General features: G+C 41.9%; 1 protein-coding gene across 1 annotated transcript in view; it reads right to left on the minus strand.

Moving 5' to 3' along the window:
- STPG2 (sperm tail PG-rich repeat containing 2) overlaps positions 1-18,723 on the minus strand; it is a 306,478-nt gene that overhangs the window by 141,066 nt on the left and 146,689 nt on the right. Inside the window, exon 12 of the mRNA XM_054990485.1 lies at positions 4,799-4,914. Coding sequence (XP_054846460.1) covers positions 4,799-4,914 — 116 coding nt within the window. The remainder of the gene's footprint in view (positions 1-4,798; positions 4,915-18,723) is intronic.

Genomic DNA, 18,723 nt, shown 5'->3' on the forward strand with positions numbered 1-18,723 from the left:
GAATATGCAAGGAATTTTTTTAGTATGGTTTGTGCTTCTCTGCTTTCCTTTTCTGTCTGCAGTTCCTGGCACTATATTGGATGGTAATGTTTAAGGGTCATTTGAGTTGTCCTGGGAACGGGACATCTAAGCCCTACAGCAGCACACACCTTTATTTCTTTCAAAGATTATTATCTTGCCTTTCTAACATTGATGTCTTAAAGACAATTTACAGCACCAGTGTACAGAGTAGATTCTATCATAGACTTTCCATAGATAGCTGGATGGATGGAACTTGGAATCTGCACAAGAGATCAGCAGACAGAACTGCTCTCTTCCCATGTGGATGACAGTCGATTCTAGTCTTCATAACGTATAAAAGTTTCTGGGTAGTGATGTGGTAATAACATGATCTTAGAAACAATTTCTATATTCTAAAGGTTTTTTCTTTCTTTTTGATAAGTACTAAAACCAAAAAACACCAAAAGGTGACCTTGGTGATGTGGCGAATTCTCTATTTAGTGATTTGGTATAGCTTTGGTCATATGAATGATTTGTCAAGTCACAGCATGATGAGATTGAAATTCACCACCTCCTAGCTCAGCCCAGCACATCTCACATTTTTATTTTGAAATCATAACATTGGCTTCATGATTATCACTCTGGAGTACAGCCTACAGTCAAATATACTGCCTTAATTTTCAATAAATAAATACAATTATTGAAAAGTTGAAAACCATATAAAAACTAACCAAGCTATCATAACCAACCACCATAAACCCAAATATACCAAACATTGCTGCAGAGCTCACAGGATGAAAAGCAGAAGTGCAGAAATCTTTGGAAAAGAAACATCATCTTCATTCTGTCGAGACTAAAGAGAAATCTGGCAAGACAAACTTCTCTGGACAGAAAATTCCATAATTATTAACTGGAAACCCCTTATTGACTTTCTGTGTGAGGCGAGGAAAAATGAACTGATGATCTGCGGTCTTGATTTTTAAGGAGATAAATCTGGGAAAAATAAATAGAGGGGGGGGCAGTATTGAAAAGGTAAATTTTGGAGATATTAAAACTAAAAGTATAATGTTTGTTAAAATATGATAGGTGTTGTAGAGAAAAATGGGAAATTAATGTATTCTTTTTTCTTCTATTTCTCTGTCCTTTTACTGGGTCTTATTAATAAATAAAAATTTAAACTCCAAAAAAAGAAAATTCCATAATTCATAAAATGTGAAAAATCCATAAAACATGCACCTCTTGTTTCTTTATCTATGAAATAGGGATGTACATCTTATGAATACATGGGAGGCTTGTTTCTTTATAAAACAAAGGCAACTAAAGAGGTGGATCCAACCAGCTTTTCCAATGATGAAAAAAGGATAAAGGAATCCTTTTTGACACCTCCCCCAAATAAGGTTATGTTGAAGATCAAGGGATCTGCAAGAACAAAAGTGATATGATCTGTAGTAATAAAGGCAATTTCAGCAAGACTGCACGAAAATATCAACAGGATCCAACACAGGCTAAGATCTGTTCAAGTTTTCAAAAACCCTTATTGAGACATTTGGCCTGGTCTGTTCATCTCAAATAAAAAACAGTTATGTTGGGACATTCTGATACCATTATTTTTTTAATTCCAGAAATTCCTGTTTTGCTGCAGCCAAATACAAAAGTGTCAGGTATACAGCTAGAAATATAGGGGAACAGTTGCTAGATTGACCAAGATCACAGAAGATGTCTTGACTAGACATGGGCACGGAACAAAAAAAAAAAGAACCAGGAACCGCGGAACTGGACCAGTTATGAACCAGTCCGTGGTTCGTGGGGTTTAAATGCCCCTTTCTGGCCTTAACAGCGGCAGGGGAAGAGGCATTTAACAGTTTAAAGGGCGCTTTCCTGCCTTACAAGCGGCAGGTCCCTTTAAACTATCAGCTGGCAGGGATCCCCCCCTGCGGCCTGCCAGCTGATCATTTAAAGGGACCTGCCGGTGGCAGGGCCCTTTAAATTGCACAAACCCCAGCCCCAGCCCCAGCCCCAGCCCCAGACATACCTTATCCTGCAGCGCAGTCCTTCCTCTCCTTCCAGGAGGGGCAGGAAGGCCGTTTTCGGCCTCTTCCACCAACCTGAGGGCCTGCAGGATGACGGAAGAGGCTGAAAATGGCCTTCCTGCCCTTCAAATGGCGGTGGCGGCCATTTGAGGGGCAGGGAAGCCGAAAACGGCCTCCCTGCCCCTCAAATGACTGCCACAGCAGGGCCCCCCAAGCACGGCGGAAGAGGCCAAAAATGGCCTTCCCGCCCCTTCTGCACTGCAGGATAAGGTAAGTGTGGGGCTGGGGCTGCGGGGCTAGGGGGCTGGGTTTAAGGGCCCTGCCATGGCATGTCCCTTTAAACTATCAGCTGGCAGGCTGCAGGGAAAGATCCCCCCTGCCGCCTGCCAGCTGATAGTTTAAAGGGACCTGCTGCAGCAGAGCCCTTAAAGGGGCAGTTTAAATGGCCATTTCCCTGGGGAAATGGCCATTTAAACTGCCCCTGTAAATACGACCCAATGAACCAGCATGGAAAGGAGCTTCCACAAACCCTGGTTCACGAACCCCGAACCGGCCTGGTTTGTAGGGGTTTGGGGGTCATATTTAGGTTCATGCCCATCTCTAGTCTTGACACACAGAAACAGGGCTAGCCAGCCCCATAGCTAGATATGCCACAAAGGAAGTCTGGAGGCCTAGATTAGAATAGCCTTGGAGAGGGGTGTGAAACAGACGAGTATTCCAGTTGTATGGCCTGTGTATATGGGATGAAACTTCTTACCCATATCAACCGATACTATGCGCTGAGGCCCAGGTGCAGGAAGGTCTAAGAATGACAGGAATGCCCAACTTCACAGAAGTTGAAGATATAATTCAAGGATGGGTATATTGATTGAGAGCCAAAAGATATTCATATGTGTGAGAAACTTATAATCATTATTTTTACATAGACTTTGGTAAGATAAAAACTAGCAAGGATGAACTAGCAATTTTTATATACTTTAAGAAGATGCTTCAAATAGAGATAACCTTGTCTGGTGTTTGAAGATATAAGACAATTAGAGCACAACCACAAGTGACAAAAGGCACAGATTGGACACTTGTCAGCTTCCCTCAAGTTTTGATGGGAAATGTAGGCAGCTTGGCAGAATGTTGGATAAGTGACAGTTGAAAAGTCCATTGGACAGCAGTCGGAGAGCCAAGCTGCGAGACCAGGATGCCTACATTTCCCATCAAAACTTGAGGGAAGCAGACAAGTGTCCAATCTGTGCCTTTTGTCACTTGTGGTTCTGTTCTTAGTCAGCCAAGAATGTGAGCCCTTTTGAAATGGGACAGTTATCGTTAGGAGATGATTCTGAAATCTTATAAATATGAGAAGCTGAATTGATCAGGAGCTTTTTCTTGGAAAAGGCTCCTTGCCTGGGACTTGCTTATCTTTGGGTAAAATATTTTTTTGGCCTCATGTAATTGCTCTCCTTTAATGATCTATGTAGTTATAATGGATGGTATGGTTTTCTGTTCGCTTAGCTAATATTAAGGATGATAAAGAATCATTCTTTAATAAAGGCCTATAATGGAAGTAGAGTTTCTAAACTGTATTTACTTGAGTACAATATGAACCTAAAACATTATTTGTAGTGTACCTCTTGCTAGGAGTTAAATGATCTGATAAAGGAAACTAATTAGAGGCTTAGGACTTCTTTAATGAACACCTACATGTGAATCAGGCGTGACCAGAGTCATCCTGAACAAGAGTAGTGTTCGAAGAGTTTCACTGTCATCTGAAAGCATCAGCATCTTGCTCTCAGCTGCATAAATGTCTAAACTTGATAGCAGATTGTGACCATGCAACACGTTTCTTGTCTTATAGAAACAATGATACGAAAAGATGAGAGCAAACTACCTCTCAGTTTTGTTCAGAACTGACTTGATACTTATTTACAAACATTTGTGGTGAGTGATTTGGAAAAAAAAGTTTGTCCATTCCCAAGAATTTCTTCCCAGTTCATAATGATGAACTTGTACTTTGGTTCCACACACTCCACACCAATCTTACAGACCAGCCACAATAGAGAATGACATGGAAATTCAACCCCCCCCCCCCCCCGCAATAAGAACACCCCCAAGCACAGGACCAAGAATCTGTTTTGGATCAATCTGGGGAACATGAACCACTTTTGCTAGAAAGAATTGAAAACACTGTTATAATAGAGAACCTAATGACCAAACAAAAAGCTGCTCTGTCACATGGTCTGGTCATAGAATGTACGACAACCAGTGAGCACTTTTACTCAAGAGTAAAGGCTTTTAAATTTTTAAAAACCTCTGTGCTTGCACCCACAAAGGAGTTGGCTTTAGATAGTTGGGCCGTTTCCACACTACTCACCATTATCCAGAATGCTGCGGAACGTGGTGAAAAAAACGTGGAAGATAGCATCTTCTCGCATGAGTTTTGCGCGATGTCGCACAAAACTAGCACGAGAAGAAGCTATCTTCCACATTTTTTTCGTGACATTCCGCAGCGTTCCAGATGAAGGTGAGTAGTGTGGAAACGGCCCTGGTCTGCTGACCACCACATGGGAACAACCTACTTCTATAATCCAAGGTGAAGAAATTTTGGGGGGAATTATGCTCATTTCATAATAGGAATCAGCATTACAAGCAGACCAGCTTGTAATTTAAAAATTAATTTTTATATTAAGCCAGGTAAATAGATGTTTTGACACTCTCACTAGAAAAAAAGTAGCCTTGCAAGCTGAAAAATAAGAGCCAAAGCCATCATATCAACAAACCTCATATGCTCCAGGGCCAGGAGTATCCTCCTTTGCGTCTTTGAAACGCTCCATCCGAGAAACCCATAAAGTAAGACAGGATGTAGACTTCACAACTGGATCGTATGCCCCTGGTCCTAAAAAAGAGGGGGGGGGGAATAAAATGAAATATCGCAATCATTTTAGAAGATAAACATGCAAGTCATATTTATTGTCAAAATTATAGCCATGAACGCAAAGAGAAGTTACAAACATGTCCAATAAATATAAAAATATAAGCATCAATTAATGCAACCCAACCCCCCACTCATCATTCATTTTAAAATGCTACCAAGTTATTAAAATAACTTCTATACATCCACTCGGCTCGATGAATGAATGGAAGTGTTACCTATATCCTGAAACATTTTTGATGCAGATCAATTTGCTCCCCTGCTCTTCAATAATGCATCACATTTTTATCCCATCATTACTCCAAAGGAGGTCATGGTGGTGTAAACAGTTTTCCCCTCCATTATTTTATCCTTGCAACAAGGCAGAAGGGAGGTTTATGCTGAGAAAATGAGAAGCCCAAATTCACCCAGTCTGATTAGGGGGGGGCTTGTACCTTTGTCTCCTGATACTAGTCTAATACTATAAGCACACCCCAACACAAGGGCTCTCAACACAACTTATATATGAACTTCTAGGAGGTCAGCCCAGGTGCTATGTTAGGCCAAATGTGAAACAGCAAGAACTACCCATCTCTCTAACATTTTGCATCACGTGTTGTTGGAAAAGGAAAACTAATGCTGTCCCTTCCTCAGGTTTCAGAGGGGGGGGGGGGAAACCAGAAAGTTGGAAAGATAGAGAAGTCAGGGATCTGTTTACTCTTTACTGCCCTGATCTTTCCTTTGATGTGTAGATTGCTAATCTCAGGACTTCCTCCTTGTGACACCTCATCTTACTCTCTTTGTCACAATCTCCCTTCTCTCCTCACCATCTTGCACAATGGATGCAGGACTCGTCTTGCCATTCAGTGCCAGCCTTAAACTAGACAGATAGGGATCTATCTCTCCTAACAAGTATGTAGTTCCTACAATAAATAACACTAATTTCTTTTTAAAATCTTAATTAAGGCTCCAAGTGTAAGTTTGTTGTTTTCTATCTCACACTCCCTATCCCCTCATGCTTTTCCCCTGCAAATGATGCAACTTTGCTAACATCTTGCAGGGTTCCTTCATTCCTTCATTCGAGAGGGACAGATGCAGTTGTATCCTCTTGGTATCCTCTGCCCCTCTTGAATGAACAATGGGCAGCTTTTACTAGCAGACTTATTCATGGCATCACTTGAATGTGCGTCAGTATTCACAGGTCAGCACTTTTCAGGCCCAGCTACTGCAGCGTAACAGACATTGCCCTGCAACTTCAGCTCTTCATATCCTCCTAATAGGGCCCCTGCCTCTACTTTTCCTCTGAACACAGCCCATATAACCTGGATGCATGTTAACATTCAACTATTCTTAGGGGCCCCAGGTCTTAGCCAAGCTGGACAGACTCCAGCTGGATGGTTGAATATGTTGGGTGTAATTTAGTGAATGGGAAGGGGGAAGAGTGAGGAAGGTACGAGAGCTTAATCTAACCTGACCCTAGACTTCAACCTTTTTTGAAAAATATAATGGAAATGTTTAGATTGGATGAAAGAATTATTCATTTATAAAAACAACCTGATAGCAAGCCTCTTGCTGCATATGTACATTTAGCACTGGGGGGAAAAAATCATTTTGCTACATAATTTTTATCCTAGGACACAGTTTCCATTATATGTATGCTACTTATGTGATACAGGTCAAAGACTCGCATTACCAGCTTCTTATAGTACCAGCTGAGAACTGAATTATGCAAAAGCTATCTTCTATTTATTTACCAAAATGCCACATTTTAATCACAGGTCAAAAAAGAATAAAACTTCTTTCAGTTCGCAGCAAACACCTATGAAAACCCTGCCTGCATTGTGATTGGTACGTAATGGGAAAATCAAGAGAAGGTGATTCTTATAATTATATATTTTCTGGCCCTATGCAGGTTCACTCTCTATGAAATGTCAACCCATGCTACAGGGCAAACACAGCAGAGAACAGGAGCAACGAGTAATTTAAAGTGAAAATCTATGCTGCTGGCTCCTCAGTGTGAACATTTCCGTACAGAAAAGGAGGACTGGAAAATGATTGCTTTACAAAATGGAGCTCTTAAATCCGAGCACAAATTTCTTTTGCAGTAAGAGGCGTGTTTGTGAATCTTGTGAAATTCAATTGCCGTCAGCTTTACTACTGGTTCTTGTTATGAGCTTATTTTTTTAAAAAGGTATCAACTCTTTTAAAAGTCCAGGTTTGAGGATGTAAAGGACACTGCAGAAAATGTGCACTGAAAAGAGAAACTGTGGTTGTAAGCAGTTGGATGTTTCCATTAAGAATTCTCTTTATTTTAGCATCACAAAAATACAAAGATTTAAAAAATTTACTGAAGCATGAGTTTTATTAAGTATGAACAATGCAGAAAGGAGATGACTTAGTCTCAGAAACAGAGTCCAGGAGCATCCAACTGACCAGCGAGACCACAGGGCTTTCCGCTATCGGTAGCCATCTGTTGTTAAGGCTGGAGGATCATGCAGCCAGATAGGCTTCTCGGGACTCTGGCTGTGCTTTGCTTACATGGTGTGTCTGCTCAATATAAGGAGCCAATATAAGGAGCCAAGGAAAAGGACACTGCAGTTAATTGCAAGAACCAAAAGGCAGGGACTATGCCAGGGTGACCAGGGATGATTACTCCCAATGGTTGATCAGCTGCACAGAACATACTGGGGTGGGGGGGGGACACAATCTTCCACCCGTACAGCTGAAATCATGCTACTTCATCCTGACACATCAATCATTCCAGGATACAGCAGGCTCGTACCAACAAAAACTCTTACAACATTAGTGCCTTGAGCATCCTTTGTCTGTTCTTGCTTCAACTCACACAGCTATTCTTCTAGTCTTTATGAACCTATTAACAACAATGGACATTTCCAAGGCAATATTAAGGTGGCCTAATTTACTCCACAACAACTGTCAAGTGGCTCTTGAGAAATGTATTCACATGGCCTGTTACTCTGAAGTAACAAGGGGGCATTGAGGCACTCAAGAGAGAAGTCCATCCTCTCTCCATGCTCGTAAATGACCTTTTGCACGCTGCCTATGGTTCATTTTGATTTGAATGACACTTCAGATGAGGGTCAATGAACTATACAACTATCCTGTCCCTGGGCATAAAAAAGCAACATACGTATGTGCACAAAAAGATTTAAACATGTAGAATAAGCAAGTAGCTTGCAAACAAAGTACACGTTTTCACAAAAAGGCGATTTGCAGAACTATACAAATACCAATCAAAATGAAAAGTGACCAAAACATGACCAAAGTCATGTTCGTAGGCAACGTTCTGCCTCTTAACGACATTCTCACCTCTTAAGCATATCTCCCAAGGCCAGTTTTCATTTGACTTGTTGTATTTGGTTATCAGTAACCAAACTTTCAAAGAGACCCACATATCAAGTATTTGTGGTTTTCATTAGCTCTGAATACACATTTCAATTTCCACTTTTCTCAGCATAACCAGAGTGGGAGCTATTCTTTCTCAATTGCTACTTCAAGTTATGCTGAGAAAAGTAATGACAAATACACAACACTCAGAATTGACTTAAGGCACGTGCAATGTTGTGCTTTAGTATCTGTACCATAACAAAAACATTAACCACCATCTATGACTTAGGGCAGAGAGAAGGGGAGAGCATTTTCTAGCCAACCTGAGAAAAAAGGATCAGGTCCTTTCCAGTAATATTGTATGGGGCAGCTATACTAAAAGTAGTCAATTCATTGTCCAACTGGCTAGGTGAGGTTTATTCTAACTGGCAGCAGCTCTCCAACAACTCAGGCCTTTTATAGGTATGAGGAGAATCCTCCAATTGTCCCACTAAGAAGTTGCCAACTAGCTGGACATCCAGAGAAGGGGATTTGTTTGCCAACATGGTTCCTTGAACAGGAATGATGCGCAGGAGGATTCTCATGATCAGCCCTGGTTGCAGCAGAGTAGACCCTACTGCTCTGGTCAAAGTTTGAAACATGCCCCGAGCCTAAGGAGCTTTCCTTCAACTTAAGTAGTTCTGAACTTAAGTGGTACATGTTAGGCTGGAGGCAGGCTTCAAGCTTTACTGAGCGGAGTGGCTGGATCCACCCCCATTATCTCCACAGGAGGGACTGGGATCAATTAATGGGGGTTGTGAGAGAACATCTCACCATCAGAAATGGCAGAGACTATTTTCAATGGCTACTGGTTCTTTGCTTTGTGCTTCTCTAGTTTTACCAAAGCAGCAGACAAGTGATCAAGACCAAAACTTGTTTCTGTTCAAGGAGCTCTGCTGGCAAACAGATCTTATTTTCTGGATGTCCAGATAGTTGGCATCTCCTCAGTGGGACAACTGGAGGAGACTCTTCATGCCTACAAAAGTCACTAGAGAGTGCTCCCAGCCAGAATAAATATCACCTAACTAGATAGACAGTCTGATAAAGGGAGCTTGACTTTTGAAAGCTTATACCCTGGACACTCTCTTTGGTCTCTAAGGTGCTACTGGACTCAAACCTTGCTCATCTACTGAAGACCAATGCTAGGTTGGTCCTCTCAGTGACTTGTATCAAAAGGCTTGGTACAGCTGGTTCTGGTGTTAGTGTAGGAGGTGCTGGAACCAAGGCACAAGGTTTTTGTCCAGTTCTTCCTGACCTATCTTAGCCTCAGAGGCTAAGAAAACTCTTTCCCAAGGAGTGGCCCAGAGCCTCCTGGCTCTGTCTCTTGCATAATAAGTAAATTTAAGGCACTAGACATCGATCACAAGAGGGTCCTTTTCTCCGAGACACACACAAAAAAGACCAATTGCAGCCATCACTGTAAGACAACTTTCCCCCACACTGACAAAACCTTTTGAAAGTGGTCTTCAGTACTTCGGACACCAGAGATCATCAAAGACTACTGGAGAGGATAAGAAAATGGTTAAAACTGTAGAGAAGAATAAAGGAAAAGACAATGGGTTTTTTTTTAGATTGCAGAGAAAAACTAATTAATAACGAAGAGCTGTCAAGTCACAACTGACTTTGGGTGACCCCTCATGGGGTTTTCAAAGCAGCAGACAAGCAGAGATGGTTTTGCCATTGCCATCCTCATGGTCTCCCCCCCCCCCCAAGATAACATAATAACATTCAATGTATATACCACCCTTCAGGACAACTTAATACCCGCTCAGAGCAGTTTACAAAGTATATTATTATAATCCTCATGACAATCACCCTGTGAGCTGGGTGGGGCTGAGAGAGTCCTAGAAGGTGTGACTGACCCAAGGTCACCCAGCAGGCTTCAAGTGGAGGAGTGGGGAATCAAACCCAGCTCTCCAGATTAGAGTCCTACTGCTCTTAACCACTACACCAAACCCTGGCTAATCCTGCTAGTTTCTCAGTCCTGTCTGTGCTATTCAGGATGCTATAGAAAAGCTAGCCATCAGAAAAGGCAACTAAAGAGAGATTCCCTAAAGCTGTACAGCTATAGTAGGCTAAAAAGAACTAAATAGGAAGTTGCAACTCTATGGAACAGGGTCTCTGAGGAAGAGAATTTTCACCCCTCCAAGCCAACTCTAAACGTTGCCAAATCAAAGCTTGGTGCACTTAGTCCATCAATATGGTACACACCAATATGGCACACAACCACAAAACGTTCCAAGACCACCCACAGTTATCTATACTGCAAAATTCCAGCACACATTTAAGAAGCAGGCAGAAACTCCCAAATTTTCCACATGGTACACAGGTTCTGTGTGTTCCCCTGGGTCTTCTACTACCATGGCTAAACTATTGTGATCCCTTCTCCAACAGGATGAATTACTAACACCTGTTATTAGTACAAACTCTTTGGGCATATGTTTCTGCTGAAAATTTTGCCAACCTCATGGGCAGTGAAAGGGATGTAAGAAATGTAATTTCACAAGCAAAGAAGAAAAAGCCCAAAATGATGTTAATATGATTCACCATTATTTTCAAACTCTGTAAAGTAAAAAAAAAAAAAAGGCACATTTAGATGCAATTTCTGTAACAAACACGGCTGACGCTGTAAGGATTCTCTGGCTGTTGGCCTGTTCACTCTCCTCAGTTTTGTTTTTGCTTCAGGCGCTTTAAAAATGTAAGCTGAATATTTAGCATTTCTTCTTGCCAGCATGTGGAGTTCAAATCCACTTGCACATGAAAGGTAAGGGGGTAGATTCAAGAAATTAATGCAAGTGTTTCATAACAGCGGTGTGGTCCTCTTATCTCTAGGACACAATCCAGTGTTACAATCTCAGACCCAAATCCCACTGAAATGAATGGAACCTGGGAAGGAGGGGAACCTCTCTGGATTTGCACAGCTGTCATTCATTTCAACAGCTCCTGTGTCAAGAAGACCCCACTTCAATTGTGTCCCCAAACGTTCATTTAACGATAGGTTTCAGCTTCCCGAGCAACTGCAGATACTCTTAGTCGATAAGCACTCTTGATTAGCCACATTTCTGATTGTTTATCATGATAAAGGAATATTATTAAGTACCAGTTACAGATTAAAAATAGGGTTCTTTGTTGCAAATGTTAGCCTTTTTATCTGCTCCAAAGCCTGCTGAAAGGCAATAAAGCCTATCTTTCCCAAAGGATGAAAAGAATTTGTGAGACTACTCGTGCTGTTAATTTAGGAAGCAAAATCAACAAAGAGGAGTTAAAAGCTTGCTTTCCAGAACAGTACTCCATAAATGCAGGATAAGTAAAACATTTAGGTTAATAGGACTCAGTGGAGTATCTACAACAATCTGCGAAAGGAAGGTAAGATCTAACCTGCTGAGTTTTCAAGAGAGCTGTGCTTTTCTCAGAGCTGCTCTGAAATCATGTTTGGCTCTAAGTCACTCTAGGTTAACTCCATAAAAGAAACGCTTGGAGACGTTTTATGCAGCAGTGGCCTTGTGGAAGTGATATTCTGTAGGATATTTCTGGGATAATCTCCAGATAGCTCTTATACTAAATATGAATGATGGTGGGGGTGGGGAGAAATAATGATGCTACATTAAAGATGAAGGACAAAACTGTAATGTCTGATGAACTATTCTTTCCCTCTCAAGGTATGCAAATTCATTCCCCCCCTTGTTAAAAGAAAAGCAAGGTTTCAAACTCAAGCATTCAAAAAGCAACTATAACTGAATATCTCTGACCAATAAAGAGTTTGCAGTTGAAAAGCTCTTGTTACTTATTCCAATGGAAAGGTATCCCCTAGCTTGAACTTTTGTTTTAATCCCAAGAACCAAATCAAATTTGCGCTAAATAGGATTCTAGCCAGACTAGCTGAAGTATACACACACACATACTGAAGTATACACACACACATGTCCTCCCACATAATACCAGATATTATTCAGGGGGAGGGTCTCTAACAGTGCAGCATTGGATGAGAGGAACCAGGGCTTTTTTCTGGGAAAAGAAGTGGTGGAACTCAGTGGTGGAACTGAGACTGCACAATGACATCACTTTGGGTCAGCTGGAACAAGGGGGGAGTTTTTAAAAGTTTAAATTTCCCTCGTCAAAAATGGTCACATGGCCGTTGGCCACGCCCCCCTGATCTCCCTTCTATCTGGAGATCAGGGGTGGGGCCACTGGCCATGTGACCATTTTCTAGAGGTGCCGGAACTCCATTCCACCACGTTCCAGCTGGGAAAAAGCCCAGAGAGTAACAAAAATCAGTTCCCCTGGAGAAAATGGCTGACTTGGAAGGTGGATTCTTTAGTATTATACCCAGCTGAAGTCCCTCCCCTCCCTAAACCCCAACCACCCCAGGCTCCAGCCCCCAAATCTCCATGAATTTCCCAACATGGATCTGGCATCCATATTTATATAAATGAGAACTGAGAAAGACTTTTTGAGCCTAAATTGAGATCCCTTTGACCAAGCATGGATGGGGATACAGAGAAAGATTTACAGACAGGTGGAAAGAAAGAATAGGTATGTTTTTGCAAGCGTTTTTAAACCATTAATTTCTGATATCAGACAGTAATCGCAACCCTCTCCCCTCGAAGTATCATTGGCAGAAGTGGGCCTGATTGGGCTGCATGTTAGTGTGACAGGCTACAAAAACTTCAGCAGCACTCAGAAAGCAGTGACGAAAACTGTCTAAGGGGCCAAATGCCTAGACCCATTGCCCATCTTGCCCAATGATGGGTCTGACTCAGGTTGAGCTTAAAAAGGTAAAAGAGTGTTCATTACAATAGCTATGTCTCTGGCAATTATGTAACAATAGGATATGAAGCAAGTACTGCTTGACTGGGGATGGGGACTTACCCACCCTTAACTGTTAGTGCTGTGGGCAGAGGAAGGCGTTGCTACCTATTGGGGTGACCAATGCATTCACAGAGACGTTTGAGGCTGCACTGCTTCCTCAGCTGAGTAGAGGCCGCAGCAGGAAGTAGGGCAATGCTAAGGCCACATCAAGAGAAGAGCCCAGTCTCTCATGAAGGAGGGAACTCTCATGAGATGCTGGATGGAAGACTCTACAGATCCCGCTGAAAGTGTTATGCACTCTTTGGAAGGGCTGAAAGGCCTGCAGAAGAGGACACACAGCCAGACGCTCTTGGCAAATTGAAGTGGGGGTCAGCAGGAGGAGGAAATGGGTGCTTTAACCCCCGCCTCCCTTCTGAGTTGAGATCATGGGCCAAGCTAGGGAAGAATGGGGCATCAACTTAGGTCTGAAGGGACTGAACTAATCAGCTTTGGACACACAGACCCAACACGACAGAATGGTTGGATTTTCTGTGTATCTGGGCCGTTTCCAGACGGCTTATCTGGCTCCGGAACATCGCGCCATGTTGCGGGGAAAACGCAAAATATCGTGCTTTCCCTGCAACATGGCACAACGTTCCGGAGCCAGGTAAGCCGTCTGGAAACGGCCCTGCTCTGCTCATGGAGGTGCTTTCCTCTGGGACGAGGTGGCTTTGTCTTTCCTAAGCAGAGTTCTCTCTTGCATTAACAGAAATTTCCTTGCACTGGAAGAAAGTGCCACTGTTAGCCAACCCAAAGCGTTGTCAGGTGGCACAATAATCAAAGGTTTGCTTTCCCACCTACATCTGAAAACAGTCCATCATGTAATTAATCTATTTTCCACATATCCACCAGTACTTCCAATTCCTACTTCTTTTTGAAGTCCCTAGACAGCCAGATTTGTCTTGGTAGCTCTCCCTTTAAACAAAGAAGCAATGCAAGCATAATCCTTAAGCTTTCTACTTCTGTGTCATGGTGGATCCTAGTAGACAGCAAAGCCAGTTTAGAGTTCAGTTCTCCTTAGCCTCCCACATGAGAGAGACTAACGATGGAATGTTAACTAAGTATTTTACATGATACTTTAAGAGCCTTAACACACCCCAAATATGTAAATATTAGGAGATATTTTTCAGCTGTTAATGTTTTTTTTTAAAGGCTGCCTGAGGCATACTCCAGGCATGTAAAACAGCAGCCCATCCTGACAGAGCTAAAGTTGCCTTAAACAGTCTTTTCTAAAGGAAAAATGTTAATGCAAATCTAATCTTATAGCTGGGATTCTAACACTGACATGTCAAGATGATTCTTGATGTGCTTAGCTTATTGACACTATATATGAATATAAGGACATGTTCCAGACTTTCCCAGGGCCATCTTTGCAATACACTGGGTGGTGGGGTGAAGTGCACACTAGCTGCCCTCTTCTCAGGGGCCTGGCGGTTCCCAGGTGCCTCTACAAGACTGTGTGCTCTACCCTAGGTTTAAATTGCCAGCTAACCAATCAATGCTAGAAAAATAGAGAGGCACCTGCAGGTAAAGCTAAACTAGATAGATAAGGGAAATCTCCCAACCAAAGGTATCAAACAGTATAACAATATTCAACCCTCCAATATCTCATAAACAAATTGTATCAAATGTCTCAATATCCAATATATGACTATTTATAGATGATAATCAATCCAAGTAATAAAGTGTCAAACGCAAACATGGAATTTCCAATCCTATATCTCAAGAATAAAGTGCTCACAACATATCTATAAATACAACATCAATAAATACATCAATAAATACAATAAATATATCTAAGGTACATTCAATCACTTTTGATACAATAAATGTAGTCAACTAATCACAATACATGGCCACATATCAATGAACACCTCTATTAGAAATGTCTTAAATGATATTTCATCCCTCTTGTAGGTATACAGGGATTCATCAGTGGAAAACAAGCAGGTAAGTCAGATGGAATCCAGTTTCAAATCAATAATCCTGTACCATGTTTTTCTTTTTCACAGGTCCGGATCATAATGGAAACAGGGGCACCCACCCACTGCCCACCCAACGAGCTGTCAGTGAATTTGGCTCGTTTCGCAATTTTACTTTCTCGAGGGCATTTATATGATCCAAAACATGACCTGATGAAATAAAACATTTTATAAACCCAACTCACGGGCTACTCTATTGCGCTATACCCACATTACTCATGTATGCATCAAAATAATATGCTCACCCCAACTAAGGAAGATTCTTTCTGCACTACATGTCTAGGGCCCGTAGGTAGGTTAAAAAGGTACCTACTAAATGTCTAGGGCTCATAGCTGCCACATGCAAAACTGTGAAACGGAATTCATTCTCCCTAGAGTGAGCCTCTGCAGAGTGAGCCACCAGAAGTGCCTCCAAGTTCTGATTTCTAATTCTGGAGATGTGTTCCTGAATTCTCACACTGTATTGCCAATATATAAGGGAGGGCACATACATTCCAATAGGTAAACCATAGCTAATGTGCTACAGGTGGAAAAGTTAGGGAAGTGAATCTGTGCACCAGTGTCCAATCTAGTAAATATTCTCCCTGGGGAAACAAGTGGACATATATTGCAACGTGCACATAGAAAATGTCCAACAGGTCTGTCTGCAATCTCCTGTGGCTTCCTATAATCAGAATGGACTAAAATGTCTTTTAGACTGCGGGTGCATCTGAAAGCAACTGTAGGAGTTAAGCTGCATCCCACGATCCCCTCTATTAAATGACAATGTCAGTGTATGATCCTCCCTATGCTGTTGGCCCCTGGAGTTTAATCAACTACCCATTGAATCCTGGACTCTGTTGCCGTGGTTTTGGGAGGGAACAACGTTTTTCTATCCGTTACTTCCACCCTCTGTCTGGCCAACATTAAAATGTGTTTAGGGCAACTCCTATCCCTAAAGTCTCAGCTAAAAGAACGACTTCCTCTCTCATAATCCAGGTTCATTGTTGAGTTTCTTTTTAATCTCAAAAATTGTCCATAGAGAATATTATTGTTCAGGTGGCCAGGATGAAATGATGAATAGCGAAGATAAGAGTTGTGATCCACGTTCTCCTTATATGGTCTCACTCCTATCATATTCTCACTATCCCTGTATACCACAACATCTAAGAAGTTAATCCAGCTGGTGGACCTTGAGGTCTAAGTCTTCCCTCTGATCTGCCTGCTGGGCTTAAATGTTTGAGCCGTCCAGGCACCCAGCACTCTGTTCCTGAACCGAATTCCCACCCATCCAACCCCCATTTCTGAAGATTGTTGGGTGTGTGATGATGCTTGGGCCTAGATAATTCTCTGCTGATAGTTGCTTTGGGGATCTATAACATCTTGGTGTCATGGTGGGCCATGAGCCCAATTTATCCATACTTGGGGATCCTCTTAAGGTATCTTGAGTGTGAGGCATTGCACAGACAGGCCCAGTTGGGGGCTGTCAGGGCTTGCTCACTCCCAGGTGGCAGGGGAATCCACACAAATGTCTGCACCCATGTGAATCCCATGGCTTGCCATCCTGCGGTTTCTCCCTTGAGCAGGCAGGCTGAAGGTGTGAGGGGGTCATCGGCTGGCAGGCAGGTCTGCCAATACTTGGATCTGCACCCAATGCTGTGGCAAGGCTCCATAAGTGCTAAACCCATATATTTTTAGCCTTTTTAAAAATCCAATAAGTCATCTCTGGGTCTTTGTGCCACCTGCCCTCACCTCCCCCCCCTTTAATGCTGGACTCACAATATTCATGTATGGTAGGACCAAAGGTGGGTAATGTATGTACTTCTGTCTAGCACAGAGGATGAAAATCTTGACAATTCTGTCTCCCACTTAAAATAAAATTCCAGTCCTCATGCTTCCTGAAGTACAATTATAAAATACAAAGACAACGTTTGAATGTACTGATTTCAAAGGTCAACAAGTTGTCTGCATTTTAGGTTCTAGAAGGAGTGGAAATTCTTCATTTTTCCTTTAACTACTGGAAGCCAAATACACTCTGCACATATTACAGCCAGAATTATGTCAAATGAAGTTAAAAAGTATTCAAGCCGTGTCAAAGACAACATAATGCTAGTACTTTTTCTTCCTTTGGGAAGGAGAAAAGTTTGAAAGAGAGGCACGTGGTAGAATGAAATGTGCAGGGGGGGGCATTTCAAGAATGGCAAGTAATGAACACTACAAGATATTATGGATTAATTTCAGGTATTTCAAAATACTCACCACTAGAGATGGGCACGAACTGAAATACGAACCAAAATTAAGCACGAACCAGGCCGGTTCATGGTTTGCAAACCACGGTTCATCAGATCCAAATTCTGACAAACTGCCATGAACTTTTAGGCTGGTTCGTTTGTTTTGTTTTTTGGTTCGTCACTGAAGACAGCCTGGTGCCAATCAATCAGTTTCCTAGACAACAGGGGATGGACTTCCTGCAGACCTTCTGCTGACCCGGAAGTGAACTTCTGCTGGCCCGGAAGTGACCTTCTGCTGACCTGGAAGTGACAATTTTCCGATCTGGATGTGGTGTTTTCAAGAACCAAACGAACCGGTTCGCGAACCAGGGGCAAGTTCATGAAAGTTCATGGTTCGTGAAATTTGACGAACCACGAACCATATGGTTTGGGGTTTTTTCCGGTTCGTGCCCATCTCTACTCACCACCACACCCACTTCATCATTGGCAACAGTTTGCTATCATTTCCCTGAAATGCCCTCACAGAAGTAATGGTGAATGCAACTGGAAATGTTGGAGAGAAAAGAGCACTTCCTTTCCTCACTGAAAGCAAGGAAGCCTGAGAAGTCAGATTCTCAATAATATAGGAAATAACAACAACCTGATTTTTAAAATCTCAACTGAAACTTTTGAAGAATTATTTCTTCTAAGATATATTGGAGGGAAATGCAGAGTCCTGTTTCATACCTGCAGAATAGGTTAATTCAAACTACATTTTTGATTATTCCCCCTCTCATGTCCTTGACATCACACTGCTACTGCTGGAACACCCCTACTTAAGATGTTAAGCCAGAAGTTGGAAACAGAATGAAAGCTGAACATACGTTTTCTCAGCAGGACACCAAAATACAAATCTTATTAAATATGGACATCTAGTGGTATCAAAAGTAAAGGATCATTCTAATTCAACTTTTTATTTCAATAATGCTCTAGAAAGGGCATCACTGCAAATGGATAAAAATGCATTCTATAGTTTGATTATTGTTTCTCAACAATACATAGTCATGGCCTTTTTAAAAAAAAAAACTCCTAAAACATCAGTTTAATTGTTAACTTAGAAACTTAATTATTGGATCGGAGAGCTCCAGTCTGTAAAACAGCAGGATGGTTTCAGCAGCAATCCAGCAGCACTTTCCTCACTATAAGCCCCACTGAATAAAATGCAACATATTCCAAGTGAAAACACACTCACACTTTTCCCTTTGGGTTACATAAAATGCAAAGCAAAAAAAAAAAACCCGTGCAAAACAGTTCCACCGAAATTAACAGAACATCAATTAGTCATTATTAGCTTATCTTGCTGATTTAAAGAGACAGAAGCACAACTT

Source organism: Eublepharis macularius, chromosome 10, assembly GCF_028583425.1.
Source record: "Eublepharis macularius isolate TG4126 chromosome 10, MPM_Emac_v1.0, whole genome shotgun sequence".
NCBI lineage: Eukaryota > Metazoa > Chordata > Lepidosauria > Squamata > Eublepharidae > Eublepharis > Eublepharis macularius.